The sequence below is a fragment of the Muscardinus avellanarius genome, assembly GCF_963383645.1.
Source record: "Muscardinus avellanarius genome assembly, chromosome: 22".
NCBI classification, from domain to species: domain Eukaryota; kingdom Metazoa; phylum Chordata; class Mammalia; order Rodentia; family Gliridae; genus Muscardinus; species Muscardinus avellanarius.
Window position 1 is genome coordinate 1,013,864 of NC_137808.1, and position 27,415 is coordinate 1,041,278.

General features: G+C 43.3%; 2 protein-coding genes across 4 annotated transcripts in view; both read right to left on the reverse strand.

The window, feature by feature from the left end:
* Positions 1-27,415, reverse strand: part of LOC308278394 (CCA tRNA nucleotidyltransferase 1, mitochondrial-like) — a gene marked incomplete at both ends in the record, with an annotated part of 995,237 nt that overhangs the window by 649,795 nt on the left and 318,027 nt on the right.
* SETD5 (SET domain containing 5) overlaps positions 1-27,415 on the reverse strand; it is a gene marked incomplete at both ends in the record, with an annotated part of 53,412 nt that overhangs the window by 22,428 nt on the left and 3,569 nt on the right. Inside the window, 14 exons of one of the 3 annotated variants that reach the window (XM_080718045.1) lie at positions 1,972-2,098; positions 8,670-8,912; positions 9,294-9,614; positions 11,539-11,796; positions 13,089-13,172; positions 13,928-14,177; positions 15,089-15,198; positions 16,171-16,288; positions 16,676-16,824; positions 18,124-18,366; positions 23,902-24,080; positions 25,059-25,117; positions 25,453-25,604; positions 25,987-26,092. In XM_080718045.1, the coding sequence (XP_080574171.1) occupies positions 1,972-2,098; positions 8,670-8,912; positions 9,294-9,614; positions 11,539-11,796; positions 13,089-13,172; positions 13,928-14,177; positions 15,089-15,198; positions 16,171-16,288; positions 16,676-16,824; positions 18,124-18,366; positions 23,902-24,080; positions 25,059-25,117; positions 25,453-25,604; positions 25,987-26,092 (2,399 nt within the window). Of the gene's footprint in view, positions 1-1,971; positions 2,099-8,669; positions 8,913-9,293; positions 9,615-11,538; positions 11,797-13,088; positions 13,173-13,927; positions 14,178-15,088; positions 15,199-16,170; positions 16,289-16,675; positions 16,825-18,123; positions 18,367-22,895; positions 22,935-23,901; positions 24,081-25,058; positions 25,118-25,452; positions 25,662-25,986; positions 26,093-27,415 lie in introns of those variants that run through there. The other 2 variants (XM_080718044.1, XM_080718046.1) reach the window with 2 other exon arrangements.

The window sequence follows — 27,415 nt, forward strand, 5'->3', positions numbered from 1 at the left end:
AACCTCCCAAGGACTGGGATCTAGGTCACCTTTAAAAGAATAAAATGAACTGGGCGTGGTACTACACGTGGACAGCCTCAGCTACATTTTTATTTTGGTGGTATTGAGGGTGGAACCCAGGGGCTTTCTACCTCCAGGCTATACTCCCAGACCTAATTTTTTTAAAATATTTTATTTGGAAATAGAGTCTCACTAAGTAGCTGAGGCTGGCTTTGAAACTGTACAATCCTCCCATCTCAGCCTCCCAAGCGCAGGGATTACAAGTGTGTGCCACCATGCCTGGCCAGCCTCAGCTACTTTGTGAGGCCCTTTGCAACTCTGTGAGACCCTGAGGGTCTTGATGAGTTGCCGAGGCTGGGATTATAGTCGTACACCACTGTACTGGCTCAAGGAAGTGGTTTCTATGAATATCTGAAAATTATGTCAGCAATATAGTTACATGAATGTGAGCATCTAATTATTTTACCACTGCATAATATTCATAAAACTGACTTAGAGATAACTTTTCCCTTTTTGTTAAAGTTGAGAATTGAATCCAGGGTATTGTAATGGCTAAAAGCACATGCTCTACCACTGAGCTACAACCTCACCCCTCAAAAAAAAAAAAAAAATTTTTTTTTTGGCGGTACTGGGGTTCCTGGAAGCCCTTCTACCTCCGGGCTACACTCCCAGACCTATTTTTACATTTTTATTTGGAAACAGGGTCTCCTAAGCCAGTGTGCGCGGCTGGTTTCGAACCTGCGCGATCCTGTCTCTGCCTCCCAAGCACGGGGTTGACAAACGTGCGCCACCACGCCCGGCTCACCCCTCAAAATTTTTAATTAAGCTGATATTGGTTGGAGAAACTTTGGTAAAAATACTGTACCAAAATAATTTAAGATGATATCCTAAATTAATGTACTAGTGAGTTCAATTAGAACTTCTCCAAGTGCCACGGTGAAAGCCAACAAACCATTTATTTCTCATAGTGACTTGAGTTAAAAACTCACGGGGAGCCAGGTGTGGTGACGCACATTTGTAATCCCAACTTTGGGAGCCGGAGCCCAGAGGATCGTGGTTTGCGGACAGCCCCAGCTACTTAGCGAGGCCCTTCGAAGACTAAAAAATAGTGCTGGTGTGTAGCTCAGAGGTACAATGTCTGGGTTCCATCCCCAGTACCACAAAACCAAAACCAAACCAAACCAAAAACGCATGAGGAGCCGGGTGTGGTGGCACACGCTTGTAACCCCAGGATTCAGGAGGCTGAGACCGGAGGATTGCGGTTCAGCCTCGGCTACTTAGCAAGGCCCTTGCAACTTGGTGAGACCCCGTTTCAAAAATAAAAAGACAGAAAAAAAAAAAAAAAAGGGCTGGGAGTGTAGCTTAGAGGTAGAATGCCCCTGGGTTCCGTCCCCAGTACTGCAAAAACAACCACCACCACCACCACCACCACCACCACCACCACCACCACCACCACCACCACCACCACCACCACCCTCATGAGGACTTTAAGTTGGATTTAAAATAGAATATTCTAAAAAACGCCACACTAACTGTCCAGGGTCTTTTGAAAACAACAAGTTAATGATAACCTCTTATTTACTTTATTCAACCTTGCCCCTCAACCGAGCCCCACACAACTCAACCACTCACAATTTTGCGTCTTTCCTGAACATCTGGGTTCCATTACTTTCTTGCATCCCCCCTTACAAATATGAATATAGATTTCCTAAACTTACTACTTTAAATGTATCTAACCTTTTCATAACCATTTCTGTTGTTATCTGTATACTGTCTAGTTCCTTCTTTGTCGTCCTGGGAAAACTGATCCCTGACTTGAGATCTCTCTCTTCCTCTGTAAAGACAGATGTAAAGTAACTATTTAGAGAACATGCTATTTCTTTTTTATATCAGACTACTAATATTAAAATTTTTTACGTTGACCTCAAAAAATGACCGCTTATTTATTTCAAAAAGGTTTTAGATACGTACCTGCATTGTCTTTGCAGATACTAGAAGAATTACTATTCTCATTACTTTGGTATAGTTGCTGAGTTCTACTTTCTTGGGGTACAGATGTCTGCGTCATCCCTTCCTCCAAGGCTTGTTTTATCCAGCGCTATGGGGAAAAAAAACCCAGAACTATCAATAGCCAGTGAAAACTCCTCAGGACCTATTTGAAGTGCACTAGCCAAGTCATAACGTGTAAACCACGAGAAGCAACCCAACACATTCATTTAGCTCCACAGCAAGTCTTGGATCTCTGCATATCAGAACACTGCCCCATGGCTCTCTTCTACCAGTTGAAACTGAAACGAGATCCCATAAAAAACCCAATGCCAACGAAAATCACTACTGCTCAATTTTTCATACTCCTTATAAAAGGGAAGAGATAGGAAGAATTTTTTTTTTCATACTGTGAGTTGAACCCAGAGGCATTCTACCTCCAAGCTATATCCCCCATCCCATTTTCTTATTTAGAAACAGCAACTTAGGTTGCTGAGAGCCTTGCTAAGTTGCTGAGGCTGGCTTTGAACCTGTGACTCTCCTGTCTCAGCCTCTCAAGTACTTGGATTACAAGTGTGTGCAACCATGCCCTGTTGGAAGAAATCTTAATGTTTATTTAAAAGAGACTCTGGTCTTAGATAATAAAATTAATACATAATTATGTACCTAGAAGGAAGATGAAGACCTCTTATGAGTTGTCTGTCCTGTGATAGTAACATCTGAAGTCATAAAAGATTCAAAGAAATATTTAGGATGAGAATAAATAGCTCTTTACTATCAACTGGTACCAAAAGACTTTTTTAAAAAGTCTACTGTGAAGTAGAATAACCTATGAACTTCTCACACCTACCAAGTAGTTCGGTTACATTATGCACAAATAATGTAAGTTAAAAGAAATGAGCCTCAACAGAAATTAAAAAGGGAAAAGCTAAAAAAAAAAAAAAAAAAAAAAAGACCTCTTTGACCACCTAAATTTTTGGGAGCGGTGAGTATTAAAATCTAAATTGATGAGAAATAAATTTAAGTCAGTAAGCCTGCAAAAATTAGGTATCCCGTGGAAGAGAGAAAATGTCTTACCGGTAATTGTGTTCTCTTAAGATACACAGACTTGGCTGCTCACCATTCTGTGGCTCTCTTGCCCTGACATAAGACAGATCGAACTTTGATAACCATCCATTTTGAAGTAAGACTGTTCCCCAAATAGGAAGAGCAAAGGTGAATCATAATTTTGCACCTTTAGAGAACACGTATTACAGGTAAGTAAATATTTTCTTCACCTAAGAGAATAATTCTAAATGATTTTTCTTCCTCAGAAACTTAGGAAGTAATCCAGGAAAATTTTACCAAGAAAAATCTTATACCATGTGAAACTCACTGTGGTCTGACAAATGAAAACAAAAACCAAAGTGCAATTTTACACACAAATTGTAAACATGAATAAGAGTGCATGAGTATAATAAGAGAAACAAAAAAGATCTCAAGCAGCCTTTGAATTTCACTAATATTCTAGGATATGATCAGGTCCCTGAAAAGGAAGACCTAGAAATAAGTTCCATTACATAGAGAATACTGAGATAAAGATGAACTGTCAGACAGGCATCTTTAGAGCATAGAAGAAACACTGAGATCACCTTGTCCAAGTACTCATTTCACAAATGGAGGGTAATTAGGCCTGGGAGGACGTAATGAACGAAAATCCTTTGTTATAGATACCTTTTGTACAAGTTTTTCTTTTCAAAGCAAATGACAGAACTCATATGTGATCCCCGAGTTTTCCTCCAAGAAAAGTTAATTTTTTAAAATATATCCAGTGTTAAGCAGATGTCCCCACACAAGGATTTACAATCTGGATCTGATAACCATAAAAAGGGAAAATATAACCAGAATAGGGGCATTCTAGAAATAAGGCTGTTGTGGTTGGAGCTAAGGTTTAAACACAGAAAATGTAATCAAACCTATTCTTTCTTGCCCTGCTGTAATTTTTATATTTCAGGAATCATATAAAAAGCAACATTAAAATTCCTTTGTATCTAACAAGTTCCAATTACCATATGAATAAGTTAATTTTAGATACCCCCAAGTTCTACCTAAAATTATTAAAGGCTTAAGAACATTTCTCCCTTCTCTGAAATTATATTAAGTAAAAAAAAGGGTTTTCAGGAGGGTCAAAGATGGATAAAAGCAATATATAAGTGTATCATTATGGACAAAGAGCAATAAAGTAACAAAGGTTTTAGAATCTAAAAGACCCAGGCTGACACTTGGCTATGCCACCAGCAAGTTGCCTTCCTTGGGGCAGATCACCAAATCCTTCTGAGCCACGGCTTCTGAATCTAAACGGTGGCCACTAATCCTGACTCTACAGTGGTGCCAGGAAGTTTAAGAGAGATAAAGCATGTAAAGGAAGCTGGGAATGCAGAGAATTTTCAATGTGTAGCTTTTCAATTACATTTTCAACTTGGGTTTAATGGCACACAGGTTAGTCACTCTTTATTTATTTATTTTTTTACTACTATTATTATTTTTGGGGTCCTGGGAATTAAACCCAGGGGCATTCTACTTCTCAGCTATATTCTCAGACTTTTTTTTTTTTTTTTTTTTTTTTTGCCGTACTGGGGATGGAACCCAGGGGCATTATACCTCTGAGCTACACCCCCAGTCCTTTTTTTTGTGTGTGTGTGTGGTACTGGGGTTCCTGGAAGCCCTTCTACCTCTGGGCTATGCTCCCAGACCTATTTTATACTTTTTTTTTTTTTTTTAAAAAACAGGGTCTCTTAAGCCAGCGTGGCTAGCTTCGAACCTGTGTGATCATCCTGTCTCCACCTCCCAAGCGCGGGGATTACAAGCATGTGCCACTACACCCAGCTTCCCATTTTTTATTCTTTATTTTGAAACAGGGTCTCACTGAGTTGCAAAGGGCCTCACTAAGTAGCTGAGGCTGGCTGTGAACCCGGATCCCCCTGTCTCAGCCTCCCAAATGCTCGGATTACAAGCATGTGTTACCATGCCCAGCAACTTTTTTGTTTTGAAACAGGGCCTTGCTAAGTTGATGAGCCCTCAAACCTGCAATCCTCCTGTCTCAGCTTCCCAAGTACTGGGATGACAGGTGTGTGTCATATAACCATGTTTTTATTACTATTATTATTATTATTTTGCGGGTCTGGGGATAAAACCCAGAGGCATTTGACTCTGAGCTACACCCCCTCCCCTATTTTGTATTCTTTATTTTGAAACGGTCTAAGTTGCAGAGGGCCTCACTAAGTAGCTGAGGCTGTCTGCGAACTGCGATCCTCCGGTCTCAGCCTCCATGTTTCATTATTAGTCCAGTTGGTTTTATAAGAAACTGGGGAGACCAGATGATCCACACATCTAGTAGATGGTTTTATTACTTATTTTATTTTTTTTGTGATACTAGGGATGGAACCATGGGGCCTTCTACCTCTGGGCTATCCTCCCAGATCTATTTTATATTTTGTTTGGAAAGAGGGTCTACTAAGTTGCTGAGAGCCTCATTAGGTGGCCAAGGCTGGCTTTGAACCTGTGCGATCCTCTTATCTCAGCCTCCCAAGCACTGGGAGTACAAGTGTGTGTACCACCCCACCTGGCTAGTAGATGGTTTTATAGAGAGTAGGGAGAGATGACAGAAAGGCTTCTCGGTCATCTGTAGATGTTCCTAATCTAGTCAGGTATAGTGGCCCACACCTATAACCCAAGTACTTGGAAGGCTGAGACAGGACGATCACAGAACTGAGGTCCTCCTCAGCACTTTAGAGACCTTGATTCAAAATGAATGAATGAATGAAAGGGAAGGGCTGGGGTTATAACTTGAAGGCAGAATGCCCCTGGATTCAACCTTCTGTACTTAAAAGTTTGCCCTGGGGTTTAATGTTTACTATCATCACAAAACTACCACCACCACCACCACCACCACCACCACCACCACCACCACCACCACCACCACCACCACCACCACCAAAACCCCTACAGGATGGAAAATGATAAAATGCTGTGAGAACAATGACTCGATTTCATTTAGACACTCCAAGGACATCAATGTTTGACAGATACTCTAATATAGGTACAAATATACAGATATAACTTTAATTTGTCTTAGACCATTTTTACTTATGAGGCCTATCACCTCTAGTTAGATATGAAAACAGTAGGCCTATCAGGAATATATACTGGGTTTTTTCTGTGTGTGTGGTACTGGGTGGAGTCCAGGGGCTTTCTATCTCTGGGCTACACTCCCAGATCTATTTTATATTTTGTTTGGAAACAGGGTCTCATTAGGTTGCTGAGAGCCTCACTAAGTAGGTGAGGCTGGCTTCAAACCTGCGCAATCCTTCTGTCTCAGCCTCCCAAGTACTGGGATTATAAGTGTGCAGCACCATGCCCGGCTCAGATTTAAACATTTTAATAATCCCATTTGAATAAAATAGTCTTGCTCTGATAATTCAGTGTGTATGATATCACCTCTCCCTACAGACTAATCGTGACACACACAAGGTACGTAAGCAGATGTGACTAAGGATGAGGCCTGGTGAATGCATTCACAGCAAACACAAAACCCTGGGCGCAATCCCCAACACTGGCCAGCAAAAGAAAAAAAAAAAAAAGATAAATTCAGATCTGAAAATTTTAAGGATAAGGATAGTCTGATACATTCAAAGTAGATATTATGTTTTTGAGTTAAATAGAAAGATGACCTACAGTCCTAAACCACAATTAGATAAAAAGAGCTCAAAGAAATGAATTTTCTACTGAATTTGAAGTCATAGTCCTAAAGACATGCTTTGGTATCTGCCAGCTGGAAAAGAGAGGAACGAAAGGATTGTAACCTTGCACCACAATTACCAACAAGGCATTTTATATCATATTGGTTGGGACAAAGTTTTTACTACTCATCTGTACTAAATAACCGTCAATTCTTCTTAAAAGACCAAAATAGGAAATTGTACCATCTGGGTAACAGAATGCTTCAGGAGTCAGCATCCTTACACATCTACTACTGTGTGCAGCTAAACACAGAACAAAAGAAAGGTATTTCACACGTATGAAGCAGATGCTTGACTTGCTCTTCCTCCTTTAGTCTATAGGCTAAAGACTCTATCTATCCCCTTCTTACTTTTTCAACCCTTCTCACAAATGGATTTACGATTTTGAACTTTTCCTCTCCTAAGAGACTAGACTCAGCAATGTTAAGCACAGGAGGAGTGCCGGGCCTAGTTTTGCACGCCACACTGAACTTCATCATAATGCTTGTTATGATGGCTAACCACCCAAGATAAACTATTCTTTCTAAATAACTTGGTATAAAAAAGTATCTCCAGAGACCCAACTGTCCTTCATTACTGAGGTAAATTTCCTATTAAAAAGTTTTCTTACCCCAGAGATTTTACTACCATTTAATCTTCAAAGAAAATCGTCACTGTCTTTATTCTGGCACCTAAAAGTTATTCGTGTTATTACATTATCTATACACCCTCTTAGCAAGGATCTTGTGACCAAAGTTCTCTTTATGATTTCCTCTACTTGGGAGTTTCCCCCAAACAAGCCAAGAAGTGGCTTACATGCTTTGGTAGGATGCATAATCAAGACGGTACCGTGTAGTACAAGCTGCTCACTGAGCAGGAGTGCCCCTCCTCTTCACACCCTTCCTGCTGCCCTTCTCCCCTCCACACCCACGGCACTTTGGCTCACCTTTCACTCCCCCCTCCCCCAAGGAATACTTTCTCTTCATTGGGGAAAGAGAAAAACTAAGTTTGGAGGAGTCAGGGAAGACCTGCCTGGAGCTGGAGACTTCATCACATCAAATAATCTACATGCAGCATCCTCGTGTACGTGATGCCAGTGGAGGAGGGCAATGGCAGACACTGAGGAAGGCAGCCTGAATCCAGATCTGAGGATAAGAGAAGACGGTGTTCCAGGGAACAGAACTCTAGCGCCAAGAAAGACCAAACGAAAGTGTGTCCTATACCTCTAGGTATGACATTAGAGGTCTGAGGGAGTGGTCTATCCCTGAGAGACACTTTTGGAAAATATGTAGGGCTTCTGGGAATTAAGGCACTATAGTCCCCAAACAACTGTGAACACTACTGCCACTGGATGCATAAACACTAAGTTAACTAGAAAGAGGAGACAGACGTAGAGAGGCAGAGAAACTCTGTTAGTAGCTTCCATGTTCTCTAGGGATAGATGGTCTAACTTGTTGACATTTCATCAAGGAACAGGAATTGTGCCAATTACAAAAGGATGTTTTCTCTCATCTCTTTCCAGTGATAATAGTGATTGAAATAATTCAAAACACAACTGCATCAATTCTTTCTTGTGCCACAGTGCTCTAGACAACCCGGGGCCCAATCTCAAACGATAATACAAATGGGTATGTTGACCTGTACCACAAGAGCACACACAAAACACATTCCTCCTTATCCAGCCAGAAGCTGCTACCGTGCTCTCAAAGTAACCTCAAAGGCTCTCAGAAGAGACAAGAGCGAATAGTCACAAAGCTGAGTACCAAAATGCAGTGTACATTCCACTTTAATCCCACTGGCTTCGGATGCACCGGTATTCATGTTGAACAATTAACTCATATAATCTCACATGAGCAGTATCTTTCTAAAGCACATGTTAAACACGTCAGTTTTAGGTACCCTAAAACCACACCAACATACACATACCTTCTTGCAGGAGCTGAACGTGCCATCTGGCAGAAGGGGCCTTCGACGCCTCTCAGGCATAAAGGGTGAACCAAAGCGAATGTAGTGTTTGGGGGTGGTGCAAATTAACGGGGAGTGAATGAGACCCGGGAGCATGTTCAGGGTTGTTGCCAGCACGGTCGGGTCCGTGGTGATGCGTAGTGGGCACTCGACAGGGCACTCTTGCTTCTCTGCTTTGTCATTCAACCATTCTGTAACTAGATACTGAGGTAAAATAAGAGACCGTTAGTTACCGCTGCGGACGGAGAAAGCAGAGGCAGCAGCGCAGCTCACAAAGGCCAGTCTCATTTGGAAACTAGGACAGATGCAGCGGCTGCAGCGCGGGTGAGCTGGCATTCACACAGGCTCTCTTCCTTCACTCTTTCCAGGCCCCCTAAGGAGTAATTTCAGCTACCAGTGCTTTAAGCTCTGCCTAAAAGGAAAGGGAGTAGTGTGGCTTCACCTTTCCACACCAAAGCATATTAATCTAGAACTTTCAATTGAGGAAATACTGAGATTAGTTTTTTTTTGGGGTGGGGGGGTTATCAGTCCTCGGTTTGGCTATGACAGCCCTTGTCAGACTAGACTTCTGAAGATGTGATGTACCTTTTTGGTTTTGGGATACTTGGATGCAGCACGGTTGAGATGGGGTCCAGTAATTGACACCACAGTTGGGTCAGACCCTGTCAACTGCCTGTTTTCTCCTGTGCAGTCCACAGCTCCGGCTTCGGCATGAGTTCCCGAGCTGTTATTCCCGCCCTCTTCCAAGGCAGCCTGTGCCAGCTCTGCCTGCTGCGCACTGGCCTGCTTCTGGCGCTTCAGTCTTTGGGCTGAACTAGTCCGGTATCGAGATATTCGGCTTTTCGGTCGGGGCCTCGAAGGCTTTGCTGGAGGTGGTTTGGGAACTGGTTTTTCTGCAGCAACATCCTGAAACAATATCAAGATGAAGTCCTGATCAAATATTCTTTCTATTCAGGTTTTCTATTTAAGTTTGTTTATTTGGTACTGGGGATTGAACCCAGGCATTCTATCTCCGAACTATACCCCTAGGGCTATTCCGTATTTTAAAACAGGGTCTCAAGAGCCGGGCATGGTGGCGCACGCTTGTAATCCTCACGCTTGTAAGCCTCAGCTACTTAGTGAGATCCTGCTTCCAAAATAAAAAAGGTCTGGGAGTACAGCCCTGAGGTAGAAAGCCTCTGGGTTCCACCCCCCAGTACCACAAAACAACAACAAAACAAAACAAAACACAAACAAACAAAAAAAATGCACCAGGGTCTCATTAAGTAGGCAAGGCTGGCCACAAACATGTGATTCTCCTGTCTCAGCCTCCCAAATACTGGGATTACAAGCATGTGCCACCACACCCAGCTTACGTTAAGCATTCTGAATGCCTACTGTTAAGAAAGGTAAAAGGATTCAGAAATACTCGACTGTATTCGTTAAATATAAGAAATGTATATATAGGCTACAGATATCTGGGTTGTTTCTAGTAAGCATCCATAAAACGAGCTAAGGGTAGCCACCTAACTTTAGGTTTTAGCAGAAAAAACATTTCCGTTATTTCTTTTTTTGCAGTACTGGGGATGGAACCCAGGGGCATGACCTCCAAACTACACCTTTAGCCCTATTTTTTTTTTTTTTTTTTGGTGGTACTGGGGTTCCTGGAAGCCCTTCTACCTCCGGGCTACACTCCCAGACCTATTTTTTATACTTTTTTGTTTGGAAACAGGGTCTCCTAAGCCAGCGCACGCGGCTGGCTTCGAACTTGCGCGATCCTCCTGTCTCCGCCACGCCCGGCAGCCCTATTTTTAATTCTATCTATCTACCTATCTAATCTATCATGGTACCTGGGGATGGAACCCAGAGGCTTTCTGCCTCCAGGGTATACTCCCAGACTTTTATACTTTATTTGGAAAAAGGGTCTCATCAAGTTCCCGAGAGCCTCACTCAGTGGCTAAGGCTGGCTTCAAACCTGTGAGATCTTCCTGTCTCAGCCTTCCAAGCCCTGGGATTACAAGTGTTAGCCACCGCCCCTGGCTTATTCTTTTTTTTTTTTTTGGTGGTACTGGGGTTCCTGGAAGCCCTCCTTCCTCCAGGCTACACTCCCAGACCTATTTTATATTTTTGAAACAGGGTCTCTTACGCCAGCACGGCTGGCTTCGAACCTGCGCGATCCTCCTGTCTCCGCCTCCCAAGCGTGGGGATTACAAGCGTGCGCCACCACGCCCGGCTGGCTTATTCTTAATTTTGAAACAGGATCTCACTGAATTGCAAAGGGCCTCGCTAAGTAGCCGAAGCTGGCTGTGAACCACGATTCTCCCTCCTGTCTTAGCCTCCCAAATGCTGGGAATACAAGCATGAGTCACCACACCCGGCTTCTTTCTGTATTTCTATCCCAGGTCTTAGCTTAAGCCTTAGGTTCGTAGCTAGGGTAGGGGTAGGAAAAATGGGGTTACCCTGAGAATCCTATAAAATGTCAGGTCCATAACTGGGCTATAAAGAAGGGCCAGAAGAGAAAACAAATGACCAGGACCTTACACAGCTAAGCATTCACTCTACCACTATGCCACATCCCCAAAAGCAAATGACGTTCAGGAACTCAGCACCAATAGTGTATCTGGCAGAAACAGTACTAAGTTCCATGGTAGCATGAAGGTCTCTAGTTATCTAAATTCTGATTTACCTGTCTGCCTAAATCCCACAAAATTCATTTGATGTAAATGTTAAATGGCTTTATTTATTGCAATAGTAGGGGCTAAATTTTTTTTTTTTAACCATTCCAAAAGACAGGCAATTGGCATTAGCAATGAAAAGGGTACCTAAGCCCTGAAGTCTTTCTGTCTCTTACCCCAGCTTGGGAAGATCTCCGGGTGTTCACACCAACACTCTGTGGGGTGCTTGGGAGGGAAACATTGGAAGCGGGGTTGATAACTTCAGGTTCGGGGGCTTCAGTTTTTGTTTCTTCTCCAACAGAAGTCTCTGAAGCGGTGGCAGTAATCTCTATGTCAGAGTTACTCTGTTCCAGGGGCAGATCCCGCCGTTTCTTTCTTTTCTCTAAGTTTTCGAAAGCATGCATGATGGCTTCAACCTTCCTATCCTCCCGCGTCTAAAAAGAAACAGCATTAGTAAGAAGGAAGCTTTAACAAGACAGAAGACAAGGAGCAGGAAGCAGTCATCTCAGAAGCATTATTAGTAAAAATTTATGGAAACTCATTTAACTACCAGCAAGACAACAGACACATCTCTGAGAGTACAGATAAAATTCTTCACTTAAGATGTTGGAAACAAGCTGGGCATGACCGTGCACGCTTGTAATCCCAGCATTTGCAAGGCTGAGACAGGAGGATGGCGGTTTGTGGCCAGCCTCAGCTACTTAGGGAAGTCCTTGGTAATGCAGTGAGACCCTGTTTCAAAATAAAGAGTAAAAAACAGGGCTGGGGGGTATAGCTTGGCGGCAGAATGACCCTGGGTTCCATCTGCAATACTGCAAAAAAAAAAAAAAAAAAAAAAAAAAAAAAAAAAAGTTGGAAACAATGCCAGGCATGGTGGTGCACGCTTGTAATACCAGTACTTGGGAGGCTGAGACAGGAGGATCGCACAGGTTCAAAGACAGCCTCAGCTACTGAGTGAGGCTCTCCGTAACTTAGTGAGACCCTATTTCCAAACAAAATATAAAATAGTTCTGGGAGTATAGCCTGGAGGTAGAAAGGCCCGTGGTTCCATCCCCAGTACCACAAAAAGAAAAAGAAAATTAAATAAAAGCCAGGTGTGGTGGCACACGTTTGTAATCCCAGCATTTGGGAGGCTGAGACAAAGAGGATCATTGTTCGTGGACAGTCTCAGCTACTCTGGTTGTTTGTGATTCAGTGAGACCCTGTTTCAAAATAAAGAATTAAAAAACAGGGCCGAGGGTGTAGCTTGAAGGTACCTGGGTTCCATCCCCAGTACGACAAAAATATAAATAAATAAATTAATTAATTAAAATGTTGGGAACAGTCGTAAAAGAAAGCAAGGTCAATCCTAGTTGTTTTATTATTTTTTTTAAGATCAAGCTTTCTAAAAATTTAAACCTGTAAGAAACATAGCCATCAAAACCAATTCTCTTTGTACTTTCAGTATTCAAAACAACCAAAGTAAGTTGTCCTTGAAAACTTCATGAACACAAATAAGAATGGTTTTGGGAAAAGGAGACTGTTAGAAAGAAACCTCTCAAAGCCGCCGTAAGTCCCCCAACAGCTACTGTGTGTATGTGCCTGAACTGAAAAGCAATACAAATTACGATAAAGTCTACTTTATAGAAACAGCCAAGGAATGAGACGCTCTGAAGTGAGAGCAGCAGAGCTCACAGCCTCAGGCAGCAGGAGCCAGCAAGAGCAGGGCTCGCCAGTCAGCACCCACCCTCCGGCCGTGCGCTGGGGCGTCCTGGTCATCTGTGGCCGCTTCTTTTTCTTCTTCCGGTTTTAATTCTGGATTGTCTACTTCCTTTAAGATAGAAGCATCATTAAGTTAAACTCTTAAGCAATGCGCAGTGAAAAAAAGTCAAATTGTTTTATTCTGATAAATTAAAACTTTCCAGATTTTTTTTCCTTTTGTGGTAGTGGGGATGAAACCCAGGGGCATTCTGCCTCCAAGCTACACCCCGAGTCTCATTTTTCATTTTGAAACAGAGTCTCACTAAATTGTGGAGCGCTTCTCTAAGTAACTGAGGTTGGCTGCGAACCTACACATCTCCTGCTTCAGCCTCCCATGTACTGGGATTAGGAGTGTACGCTATCACGCCCAGCCAGATGTCATTTTTTAGTCTGAAACCGGGTCTTGCTAGGTTGCGGAGAGTCTTGCTCCATTGTCAGGACTGTCCTCCCATCTGCAATCCTGTCTCAGCCCCCCATAGGTACTGGGATCACAAGCATGTGCCAGAACACCGGCTTTCAAAATCGAGTTCTAGTGCTGCAAATTATTACTTATGTGAGGCCACACTGTAAACAGATAATCCGTCTTCTCCAGACTGTAACCTGGAAAGTAACTGAAACAATGCCTTGTTTTGTTTTTTATGGAGCTGGGGATCAAACCCAGGGCCTTGAACCTGTGAGTCAAGTGCTCTATCCTGAGCTAGTGGAAGGATATGCTCCATACTGTGAAAGGCGTGAATGAAGACCTGTATCGACCAACCTAACCCGGGGCGTCCTTCTTTTGAGGAGACATGAGCACGCTATCGTCATGTGACCATGGGAGATTACCTCGTGATCACTGGACAAAGTGACTTTTTCTGGAACTTCTTGTGGTTGCTGCTCATGGTTCTCCTCTGGAGCTTCGTTCTGCTGCTCCATCTCCAGCTCTTTCCGCCGCGCTTTCCTACGTCTGGTCTCTGCCCCGACGGTGGGTAGGTTTGGGGGAGGTGGGAGTGGTAGTTCTGTGGCATTGGGATTCCTTTTCTGTATAGGGCAGTTCCGGTTCCCCTTGTGACATGCACAGTCCACTTTATAATTACTGCTCCAAAAGAAGAACCCAAAGTGCCTGTCTCAGTAATCTTGAAAAATCAGGTTTATTACAAACGCATTTATTCTACTGAAACATTAGCATAGTAATTTCCGCTGGCATTATCTCCGAATAAGTTAACCGAGTTAAACTGTGGGTATTTTGTGTCCTTTCTGTATCCCCAACACTGTCGGTGGAAAGCCCCCCACCGCTAAACTTAATCCTCCCAACTGCTTTTCCGCTACTTGGAAGCAGTAGATTGGCACTAGAGGCTGAAACAGCCGGACTTATCTTGTGTCCGTCATCACGTCTCCTCACTCGTACTCCATTCCCTACTGATTATTAATCACCCTTTCTTCATATTCTGGGGCTGAATATGACTTTATCATATAAGCTCTACTGTGCCCAAAACAGCTCTGAATACTTTATCATACAAGCTACCTTTGCCTTTGGTTAAAGGAGAAAACGCATGTACTTTATAGAATCCATTACATAGTCACTACCATCTATGTTTTCAGATACAGCAAGAATACGTGGTTTGAGTAGGGAGGGCGAATCCTTATAAATAGCCGCTCCCTGTAGCCTTATTAAGATGCAACGGAAAACTGTATATATTGACAGGTGGGGTGAATCCTTGTAGTTCTCATTCTGTGCGTTCTGTGCTATGCATAGCTACTGCAGATCCAGGACTGCCATTCTTGCTAAAGAGCATATGCTCCCACCCTACCTTTGTTAAGAGACTTGAGAGCAGTATCATAGAATGTACCAAAATTCTAAAACAGACAGAAGAACTTTTTTTTTCCTTCATAGGCAGAAAAAAATCAAGCAAATAAAAAAATGGCAAGGACGGAAAGTAGACATTAAATTGAGGCAAACAGCTTAATATATAGGCCATTTATGAGGAAAGGCTTTTGAGATCTTACCAGTTACTATACTCATAATCAAATGCAATGGTGACTTCAGCATCCTTGGTGATGGCAGACACAGCATAGATACACAGGTGAATCATTCCATCTGCAATCATGTGGCGCACCTGTACGAGCAAGGCTCATGGTTGGATTTATCACAAAGATGATACATTTTTCATAAAAGAGAAAACAAAGCTTTACCCAAATAATTCATCTTCCCTTAAGAGTTAGAAGAGTCTATTATTAAACTATCATAATCATCATCATCATCATCATCATCATCATCATCATCATCATCATCATCATCATCAAGGGGATGGACCCCAGGGGCATTTGACCTCCGAGCTACACCCCCTGCCCTATTTTTTACTTTATTTTGAAACCGGGTCTCACTGAGTTGCAAAGAGCCTCACTAAGTAGCCGAGGCTGTCTGCGAACCGCGATCCTCCTGTCTCAGCCTCCCGAATGCTGGGATGACAAGCGTGCGCCACCACGCCCGGCTTAAACTCCATTATTTTTACACGAAACTATACAGTATGGGTCTGAAAACTTGGCACTTTTAGAAATAAACCCTGAGATGTTAGAAACCAAGAGTAAAATCATTACAGCTGAAAGCTGTGTCTAGCTACACCAGGGTGAGCTCAAATTCCTCAGCCTATAAGTAAAGCTCTGTGTATTTTCTGGCTGCATTTGATATGGTTGCACTGAGTGAATAAATTGTAGAAATGCCCAGAATCTCTCTTCCAACAGTATTTCCTAAAACCTATGTAAGTAAAATCAAAGAGTTTAGTTGAGCCTAATGCTATCTCCCACCAGATGACCATTTCTTTAATATAACCTCGAAGTCTTCTTATCCAGTACACCTCTTCTTATGAAATGCGAACTTACTTGCATTTTCCCTATGTTTTCTAAAGAAAATCCATCCCTTGCCCCCATCCAAGCAATGTAAAAGCAGCATCGCGCTTGCTTTTCTCCTCCTTCAATGAAGAACCACAACTGCGAGCTACAGACCTTTCCTGGGTGGCTCTCAGACCGCTGCTCCAGTAAGTGTGTCCTTTGGTGATTCCATTCAAGCCAAGTTGCTACAGATATCTTACCTCTGCGTTTGGCGTGCATGATCTTCTGATGAAACGGGCATCATTACCGAAAGTACGGGCATCCACACACATCTCTACACCATTGAATTTTGAGTAGAAGAGCACAAAGGGATATGGTCTAGGGATATAATTAAAATTCCTGTAATTCTCAATACAAATAAGAAAGGGCCACCCCGTAACTCCAAACACGAAGCATATGGTGACAAAAGACACAGCAGTCCTTTCCAATGCCCCCACTGGGAGAACATCACATGCTTGTCTGCTTCTGATTACGGAACAAGCATAAAGCCGGGAATACCGGACATGAAAAGGAGTCACCGCCACTTTATACATTAAGCCATTTGCAGATTTATTCGCACTTCTCTACAAATCACAGACAGGCGTGAACTTATCTGAACTGTCATATTTTCCCAAGAAAAGCCTATCAACCGGGATGATTCTCACAACACTGCTGGTGAGCCAGAACCAGGGCTAGCCCTCTGTGCTCAGCGCATGGCGTCCTTACTTTTTGAAGAAATGCCCATTGACCTCAAATTGCTGTCGTAACATGACTTTCCCGCGGTACTCTATTATAAGAGTGTCCAAAGCCAAGTCTCTTGCAGCCCTTAGGATTTTGCGGTGCTTTTGAACACGAGTGACTCTTCCCAGCTGTAACTGAATAAAAACAAAGCATTAGCATTAAACAAGAGCAAGAGCAGCTTTGCAGACATTGAAATTATTTGATGACTGGTGAAAAGACACCACCATTTCCAGTTTTTATCTGTAGGTGTTGAAATCAGTGAGTGGAATTTTTGCCTTTGATATAAGCTCACTTTTTCTAGGAAACAGGCTCCATCTAGTGAACCTGCCACCCCAGAAAAGGAAAGAAAAACACAAGGAAGATTCTAGTGGCTACATCTCTAATACCAGAATGAGACGAGCTTTCTAAAAATCTTCCCTAATTCCTAGGCGGCATACTTTTCTATCCAAATCCATTTATCTTTAATGAAGAAAGTTTATGTTTATCAATTTATTTATTTATTGTGGTACCGGGGATGGAACCCGGGGCATTCTACCTCAGAGCTACACCTCCAGCCCAATTTTTTATTCTTTATTTCGGAACAGGATCATACTGAGTTGCAAAGGGCCTGAGCTTCCTACATGCTGGGATTACAAGCATGCACCACCACACCCAACTCAGAAATTTATTTTTATTGTGGCACTGAAGATTTAACTCAGGGGCATTCTACCTATAAGCTACACCCCTAGCTCTATTTTATTTTCATCCTTTAATTTGAAACAGTCTCACAAAGTTGCAGAGGGCCTCACAATGTAGCTGAAGATGGCTGTGGACCTATGATTCTCCTGTCTCAGCCTCCCAAGTATTGGGATTACTTGAGTAAGCCACCATACCTAGCTAAGAAATTTAGATGTAAATGTGTATTTTTTTTTTGTGTGTGTGGTACTTGGGCCTGAACTCAGAGGAATTCTACCTTTAAGCTGCATATAGCCCTATTTTATTCTTTATTTTGAAACAGGTGTCACTAAGTTGATGAGCGTCGCACTACTTGCTGAGGCTGTCCTCAAACCTGTGATTCTCCTGTCTCAGCCTCCCAGTACTGGGATTACAGGCGTGTGCCACCACACCTGATTTACTTTAAAACAGGGCCTTGCTAGGCTGCTGAGTCTCACTACTTGCTGAGGATGTCCACAAGTGTATGATCCTTTTGTCTCCAACTCTCAAGTACTGGGATTACAAGCATGTACCACCATGTCCAGCTTAATGATGATAATTTATAAATGCATGCAGTCAGTTTCTAGCTAATATAAACTTTATTTTTCACATTTAGCTTACAAACTTCTTATTATGAGGCCTTGTACATTGGGAAGAAAAAATAATTTTAGCCCATGCCCCTTCCTGGGTTCTGAAATTTTCCACTCCTTAAAGAGCGTCTTTGACTCGTTGGTCCTTACCTGCATTTGGGAACCAATAACCGTGTTATTACAGGCCAATTCGGTCTTGTTGATAGTGTCTAAAACAGAGGGTCTGCCCACAAATTCCCTGTTGGAATGCAGATGCTGCTCCAGGGCGCTTTGCACATCTGCACTGTACTGATTAGCGAAGGCTTCTTCATACTGGTCCGTCCACAGTCGTATCCGGTTCTCCCACCCCTCGGCTGTGTTCTCGTCTAAATTCTGTGCTTCAGAAGGGGAGTTCTGTGGAGACAAAGGCAAGGCGGGTTAGTGGGCGGCCCGCGGATCAATGGCGGGTTAGTGGGCGGCTCGCGGATCAATGTGCACTGGCAGGGACCGGGGACAGGCCGCGTCTACAGAGGATCTGTTTCCACTTGCCATTTGGAGTAATGGAACCGGCTTTTATCAAAGTCTTTTTTTTAAGCTAATGAGCTGTGAAGCCGTGAGCAACTTCTTCAAGTGGGAAAACTCAGTTTCCCCATTTATAAAGTTAGAAATTAATCCAGATCATAGTTCTACCCCACCACTATGATAATTACCTTTAAGTGACAAAGATCAATTTTATTTTCTTTAAAATAATGGCAACAAGTTTATAAGAAAACCTTTGTAAAAAGAAAGTGCAGACATCTCAAAATTTCACGTTGCTTCAATTTTCAAAACTTAATGAATACTCAGCTGTTACTGTGCTAGCCAAAACTATTTGTTTTGTTATCCTCTAGAAGAATGGTTTTGTGACATTTATTACCACCTACAAAAAAAGTTACCACTTTGAAATGCCTTTCTAGCACTGTATTTTAAGCAATTTATATAGTGACATTCTAAATAATCTGAAGAGGTGAGGTGTGAGGACGGGAATGGATAGATAGATTAGGCAAAATGTCTGATATCTGGGCATAGTGGTGCATGCTCCTAATCCCCGTATTCTGGAGGCCGAGACAGGAGAATTGCAGGTTTGAGGCTAGCCTCAGCAACTTAGTGAGACAAGTGTTTCAAAATAAAAAGAGGGTCTGAAGGTATAGTCCTTTTTAAAAACTCCCAGTTAAAATTAGAAAAGAAAACACCAAAAGACAAGTAGTTTCTTATAGTCCTGTAGGATAACCACTGCTCTATGACAGCACTGAGAAGGGACTCTATCTCAGCAACAGCTCCAGAATAGCTCACATGTGCCTGAGCTACAGTGAGAAAACGGAAGCCTGACATGTGTCCTCCTTCATGGCATTTAATATTTGAGGTGCTGACAGAAAACAAACACACCGACTGATGACATCATGCTAGTGATGAACAGAAGGAAAAGTGACCAGCGCTGCCTGAAAATCCACGTCCACACTCAACTTCCCAAGAGAGGCAGAGCAAATTAAATCTACTTTCCATGCATGGTACAGAAAACACTAAAGCCTATTTTAGGTAACAAATAGAAACAAATGTTGTTTTTTCATCGCTTTTGAACACTATTCTTCACTGATTATTATCTACTGTTCTTTCTGCAAGAAACAGGGAAATGTAAAATAAACTGGTAACACCACGATTTTCTACACTTTTCACTAGAGTCCAAAACCTGGGCAATGAACATCTTAGGAACGTCTCAGGCGCACTTCGAGTCAACACACTGAACAGAGCCCTGGACAGAAGTGCAAAGCCTGAGACTGAAGAGTGGGGGTTTGAAGGCGGGGGATTAGAGGTGCCCAAACAAGAGTCCCGGCTTTACACACCCAGCAGCAATTTTTTTTTTTTTTTTTTTTGCGGGTCTGGAGATGGAACCCAGAGGCATTTGACTTCCGAGTTACACCCCAAGCCCTCTTTTTTATTCTTTAATTTGAAACAGGGTCTCACTAAGTTGCAGAGCGCCTCACTATGTAGCTTAGGCTGTCCGCGAACTGCGATTCTCCAGTCTCAGCCTCCCGAATGCTGGGATTGCAAGTGTGCGCCACCACGCCCGGCTCCCAGCAGCAATTTTTCATAGTTAATTTTTACACTTATGACTTGTTAAATTGACTGTATTTAGCAGTCTCTGCCAGTCTTAGCCATTGTTCACTAATCTACTTGGAGCCCTGTCCCATTGCCTTTCAGGGACTGCAGAGCCACTGGAGTGAGTTTGAAGTCCTGGCTCTCAACTGGGGGCAAGATGCCTTATGGAGGCATTTGATAATGTTGGAGACACTTTGTATTATCACAACTCTGTGTGTTCTGCTGTCCCCATTGGGTAGATGCTAGAGATGGTGCTAAATACACAATGGGAGGACAACCCCACTCCAACACAGAGTTACTTGGTCAAAAGAGTCGACAGTGTAGTCAGGTGTGGTGGTGTTTGTACTTCCAGCTCACAGAGGCAGAGACAGAAGGATCAACAGGTTCTCCGATAGCCTCAGCCACTTAGTGAGGCCCCTGCAACTTAACGAGACCTTATTTCAAAATAAAGAATAAAAAATAGGGCTGGGGTGTAGCTTGGAGGTAGAATGTGCCTGGGGGTTCAATCCCCAATAACTAACTAAAACATTCTCTCCCTCCCTCCCTCTCTCCCCCCTCCCTCTCCCTCTGAACACTAGATGAAAGTTGCCAGTAGGAAAGCTCTTGACTTTCAGATTGAAAATCCAAATGATAAAACTCTTCCTCTTACAGTTCCCACCTGGATTTTTTTTCCCCCCCCCAGACTGGGGATGGAATCCAGGGGCATTCTACCTCTAAGCTACACCCTCAGCACTATTATTTTTTCAGATTGAAAATCCAAATGATAAAACTCTTACAGCTCCACCTGAACTCCCCCCGTCTGGGGATGGAATCTAGAGGCATTCTACCTCTGAGCTACACCCTCAGCACTATTTTTTATTCTTTATTTTAAACAGGGTCTCACTGAGTTGCAGAGGGCCTAAGTAGCTGAGGCTGTCCTCGAACCACGATCCTCCTGTCTCAGCCTCCCAAATGTTGAGATTACAAGCATGTACCACCACGCCCGGCTCATTCAGTTGTGTGTGTGTGTGTGTGCACGCGCGCGCGCACCCACACACGGTACTGGTGATGGATTGAATCCAGGGGCATTCTACCTCTGAGCTACACCCTCAGCACTATTTTTTATTCTTTAAACAGGGTCTCACTGAGTTGCAAAGGGCCTAAGTAGCTGAGGCTGTCCACAAACTGCAATCTTTTCAAAGCCTCCCAAGTGCTGAGATTACAAGCGTGCGCCACCACGCCCTGACCCCGCCTGGATCTTTGATGAAGTTCTTACTCGTAATTCTGAGCACAAAATTTATAATTCAATTTAAAATTGTGAAATGATCAAAATAAAGCAACAAACATTTTTTTCCTGTCTGATTCTGAACTGGGGCTATCAACCTACCTCCTGAAACTCCAAGCAAAATATGGCATTTCATGTGTATTTTTCTGGGTAAGCCAGTAGGTAGCTTTCAAAAGGTTTGGAATCTCTGGAGGAAGGTTATAATAACTGACTGATAAAAGAGAAAAAAGCTTTGCAGCTGGGATCAGAGCTTTGTCTGCCCCAAATGTTTTATTTCAGGGCTCTTATTGAGCAAATGAGACAAAAGGGGGCAGTAAAGCAAACATAGCTACTTGCAGGAGATAGGTCTAAGCAAAGAAACAATGGTTAAGCGGTGCTTCAGAACATACCCCAGGACTGATGCTGTGGGGCTCTCTCCAATCTATACAAGGCGAGGCCTCTGAACCTAAGACAAAATGTCACCTGTAATCTTCGATAACATCAGTCATATCAGTGTTCGGTATAAATATAAAGTAACCCTAATAAAGTTCACCCTCTCTTTTTTTTGTGGTACTGGGTATAATCCGGGGGCATTCTACCCCCAAACTATACCCCCCAGCCCTAGCACTATTTTTTATTCTTTATTTTGAAACAGGTTCTCGTTGAGTTGAAAAGGGCCTCACTAAGTAGCTGAGGCTGTCTCAGCCTCCCAGCATGCATGGCTTTCATACTCACTTTCAACATTAATGTTTATGTCATCTGACTGTCAATAGGAAAGATCCTGGTTTGACATCATTTATATATTTGGGGACAGGAGTACTTATAGGATTAAACTAGAACTTAATTCTAACTCAACCCTGATTTGGGGAAGTATGTTGTTCTCCTGTACATGCACAGACAGATGATACTAGACAGTACACTCAAAGCTCTTTTCAGCAAACTGTTTTTTATCAACCAGCATCTAAAAGTCCTTTAGAACACCGAACACAATTTCTCTATTCGCCAACCTCTTTAAAAACCCATGCCTTATTACTCTTGTTAATAACTGAAAAAAGGAGAACACTAGCATCACACAAGCCTTTCCACCAAAAAGACCACGCTGAAGAAAAGCAGTTGGAAGTAAGTCCTCTAAGACCAGCCCCGCCACTCGCACAACTGTCCTGCTAGGCAGAGCCATCCTTCCAACCGGGGCCGAGAGGCCACATGGTGAGAGGGAGCGCCCGAGGCATCCGTCCCCACCACACAGCTCACTTGTGAAGCTCAGCCCAACCGGTGCCAGACGCAGCCGCTTCTTTTCGTTTGGCACAATGTCACCACCCCCACAAAAACGCAGCTAATGAAAAACCAATAGATGGGAGACTAATTACAGAAAGAAAAATAGTTCAGGAAATGGCCAAGAAGGTCTACTTTGAGCAAAGCTCTATGAAAACTGAATGGCAACAATCACGAACTAATGAAAAGCGGACTCCTGAGACTCCCAGACCACCAAGGTGAGAAAAGCAGCTGACCAAAATGCAAGACGACAGTGAAGTAAAACACAGCGTCAAGGAAGACGGCCCCTTACCTTCATCCGCAAGGACTTCCGGGACCCCTCTCGAAATGCCTAGCCCAAAGAGGAAACAAGGAGAACAAAGCAAAACCCGGTACCAACACTGACAGTTGTACCTATCTGAGACTGACTAAGGCACGAAGTAGTATCTATTCTGGCCCCTTTCTCTACATAAGAAATACAATGGAATTCCCCAAACTAATTTCAAGAATAGGGGTTTCTCAAGGCCAATTAACTCTTAGCTAATTCGGAAACTTCCTATCGTGGAACTGGGGAACTAAAAGGGAGAAGCATGCACCAGTTAAATCCTAGTCGCACCCCTGACACCAAGAGAAAAGGTAAAAAAACAAAAAGCAAAAAACAAAACAAAACCCTGTAAATTGCAGATTTACCAGTTTTGAGGAAACAAAGACCAATCCCCTTAACAAGGGGCGGACAAGTCACCTAGGAACACCAAAGCTGCTGATGGGGAAGAAAGAACATGGAACAGAAGGTTTCTCCTGGAGACGTTTAGTTGAGAAAGCAGGAAAAGTGACCATGACGCTGAGGGAGCCTAGACCACTCAAGAGATGTTTCCCGATTTCTGTTGTTGTTGCTTTTTAACCTGCTTTATTTATTTTGAAGCAGGAAAAAACCATCAACCCAATGAAATGTGCTGGGCACGTAGCGGGGACAAGATTTTCAGACTGCTCTGGGGCTGGAAGGTAGAGGTGCTGTAAGGAGAGGGGAAGCCTAGGCTCAAGGCTGCAACGCCTACGGGTTTGTGCCAGGAAGAGCTGGGACTTCATACTGGGATGGGGGTTGGAGTAGAAGACACTTTTGAGCCGTGGCGATGGCGGTGTGGCAGAAGAGAGCTTATCTACATGTACATAACACACATTAGCTCATTTTCGTAAACAGGGCACAAGCAGCCCTTTAAACACCCGGATCAAATTTCTTTAAAGAATTCTGGTGTATTCTTGCTTCAAAACTTGGGCTAGTTCAGAAATACTTCTACTTAAGGGGCTTTTGGCCTTCACACCTTGATTTTCTTCGTCTTTGGTGCTGCGCGACCCTTCTCTGGACTCTTTCTCCGCTTCTTGGGCTTGGTCCTCCTGACGGTTAAGGTGATGCTTGTAGGCGTGTGCTGTGTTGCTGTGTACAGCACAGTGGAAGGAGAAACCTCCTCATCCCAGCTTTCTGTTGCGCTGCTGTCCCCACCTGGAAAAGGGTGATTTCATACTTCAGGTGCTAGAGGCCTTAGGATTGTACCGAAAACAGTTTATTCCTTCAGAAGCGCATGCCACGTCCAGCAAATGATTAGTTCTACCATTTAATATTGGCAAAGTAACATAAATACCCACTTTCCTTACGAAAACAAGATCCTTTCTACGTCGTCGGCATTAAGCGCACACCCTGCCCTAGACTGTATTTCTTTCTTCCCCGGTATTCTAGCCCAAGCTCCCCTGCTTCCATCTCTAACAATGTGAGACTGGGTAATCTCAAGAAAAGGGACTCTCTCTCTTTTTTTCATTTTTGGCACTCACAAGGAGTATCCTGATTGCTGTAAGATTACCATGTTGTTCGCAGATATACTTAATTTACAATTAAAGAGCTATTTAGTGGTCCTGAGAAGATTTCTATGTTTTACCATAAAAAGAGCTGGGGACCACACAAATTCATAAGGAGGATTTTTTTGGGGGGGAGGGTACTAGGGATTAAACCCAGGGGCATTCTACCTTCAAGATACACCTCCCGACCTTTTTTCATTTTTTAATTTTTTGTGGTGCTGGGAATGGAACCCAGGGGCCTTCTACCTCCAGGCTACATTCTCAGACTTATTTTATATATTTTTGGGAAACAGGGTCTCATAAAGTTGCCGAGAGCCTCACTAAGTAGCTGAGGCTGGCTTCGAACCGTCGTGATCCTCCTGTTGCAGCCTCCCGAGCGCTGGGATGACAAGCGTGCGCCACCATGCCCGGCTGACCTTTTTAAATTGTGAAATAGGGTCTTACTAAATCGATGGGGAGTCTCACTGCTTGCTGAGGCTGCCTCGAACCTTCAACCCTATTTCAGCCTCTCAAATACTAGATTAGAAGTATATGCCACCATGAGTGGCTCGTAAGAATTCTTGAGAGAACAGTTAGATCGCATAATATTTGCATGTTGAAACATGGGCTCAACCCGTCTTCCACTCACCTGATATGTTGTCCTGCTTCCGCCGATGAAGTCTAATAACCTTCCCCCTGCTCATTCCCCTAAAGAGGGAAAATAAACTTAAAGTAGTCCTTCCAGTAGCACCAGCACATTACAGCACACATGGGAGCACGTCTCTGCATATGCTGCCCCTCCCTCCCACCTACCAAATGTTTCCAGGACATTAAATTTCATATCAAATGCAATAGCTTTAACATCAATCTCTCATTCCTTGTTGTCAGCAATTCTCACCTAGTGCAGAGAATTCGAGCCAAGGAGCACTAAGGAATCATCTACATTAACAAACACAAGAGAGAATACTTTGAGCTTTTCCCTACTAGTAAGAAACCCTGGCCCCAGCAGCCCCGGCGTGGAATTGCAGAGAACAGGCTCTTACCTGCACTTGTCACAGTTGAGGAGGAAGCCATCTTGAGAAAGACCACAAGGACACCAGGCAGGCGCAGTCTCTCCTTCGGAGTTGGGGCTGTCTCCACAGCGCTCCTCCACAGGCGACGGCAGGCCGTTCAGGTCAGAACGAGGGATGATCGTCTGGACAGGGGGAGAAGCAGGAGGTGTCGGAGGAGGAGGGGCTCCGTAATTATGATCCTGAAAATAAGATTTTTTAAATCAACAGTGTCCAAACACTGGCCCCTCTCTCCCCTAAAGTGTGGTACATATGGAAAGAAAGAAGAAAGTAGTACCCTTCGCTTTTTGGCTTCAACCAGGAAAGTGATAAAACAAAATGCCAAGGTCAACTGGGACATAAAAACAAGAACAATGAGGCAGGCTAGACGTCCGCTGGAGGCAGGGGAGTGCAAAAGGGGCAACTTCGTCATGCTGCATATAAACATTTCGAGAAAGTCACAATGTGTAAGAATGGATTACACTCCAGGAAGATCACTGCCCTGGAGAGAAATGAATGCATACTCACAGCATAAGGCAGTCCTCGACACCCATGCCTCTGAGTGGTCCCATAATTATGAGTGGAATACACGCTCTTCTCATTAACTGCTGGACTAGCCTCCACAGATTCAGGGCTGCACAAAGGCGAAAAGCAACGCATGATAGCATAACACCTAATCTTCCCTCACTAACAGTTCACTTCCCACTCTGACCCATCCTCTTTCCACAACCGCCAGCCACTAGGATGAGAGAAAGACCTCCGTGACACAATCCGATTAACATAACTGAGCCTATATATAACGGCAGGAGTGTTACTGAATGTGGATTTGTGTGCAACATGAAGCCAGTGCAGGCAGATGTCTCCAGGCGGGCACCTGGGATACAAGGCGTCCCTAAGGACAAACACAAACGTACCAGCTGAGCGGGGAGTTTCCCCTACAGAAGCCACTCTGGGCTGGGTTAGACTCAGAACTATTCTTCTTAATTGGCTCTCTTAATACTTCCATGAAACCTCACATGACACTGGCAGTGAGGAGATGATGAAAGTGCCTTCTGCACTGCCCCAGGGACCAGGCCCTCTTCCATTCACTACCAAGACAGGACGCCCTGAAGAAAGTACAGGTAAAAACAACGGCATCTTATATTTATCACACCTCTCATCTTGACGAGCCCCCAAAAACCTTTCACATATAAGAGTAATGATTTCTCATCCACCAATGACATGCAAGCATATCAAGGACACAACTGCTTAACAGCTGCATGGTAACACCATAGAAAATGAAAATAATCAACCTGAACTCAGAGAACGTCTTAGTCCAGTGACAAATAATAGTCGCAGCAGCCAGCACTGTGACTTGCCTAATATTTGCTTTACACGTTAATTTATTCATTTCTGTAACCACTAAACTGGGTAGACACTACCCCGTTTTTATAGGGAGGGAAGATGAGATGGTGAGATTCCACGGCTTCCCCGAGTTTATGCGCGGACAGAGCCAGGATCTAAACCAGCGACGACTCTATGGCCTGTATCCTTTCGACTGTCTTGCTTGGAAACCGGGACTAACATTCTACATTTGGGGAAAATTATTTAAGATCTTTTTATTAACCAAGCTCAGAGAGAAGCTTGCTTTAGGAACTTTTTGCATTTTCAAGGAGTGAAAAACAAACTATTCAAACATGACTTATATATTATAAAAGAATTGAAAATGTACTCAAACTCAGAAATTTAATATAAGCCTCCACCTGATAATAAAAAAGCACAGGTGGCCAAGGATAAAATGCCAACTTTTGGAATAAAGAACTTCAATTTTAATTGTTACCTGGTTAGGTTTTGGGGAATTTTGAGGAGTAATTAAGGTTACAACTATAATACCTGACAGAACTGAAAATGGATTATTTGTAATTTATTATTAATTAGAACAGAAATTCACAAGTTAGAAACTCCAGGGACTAGCATT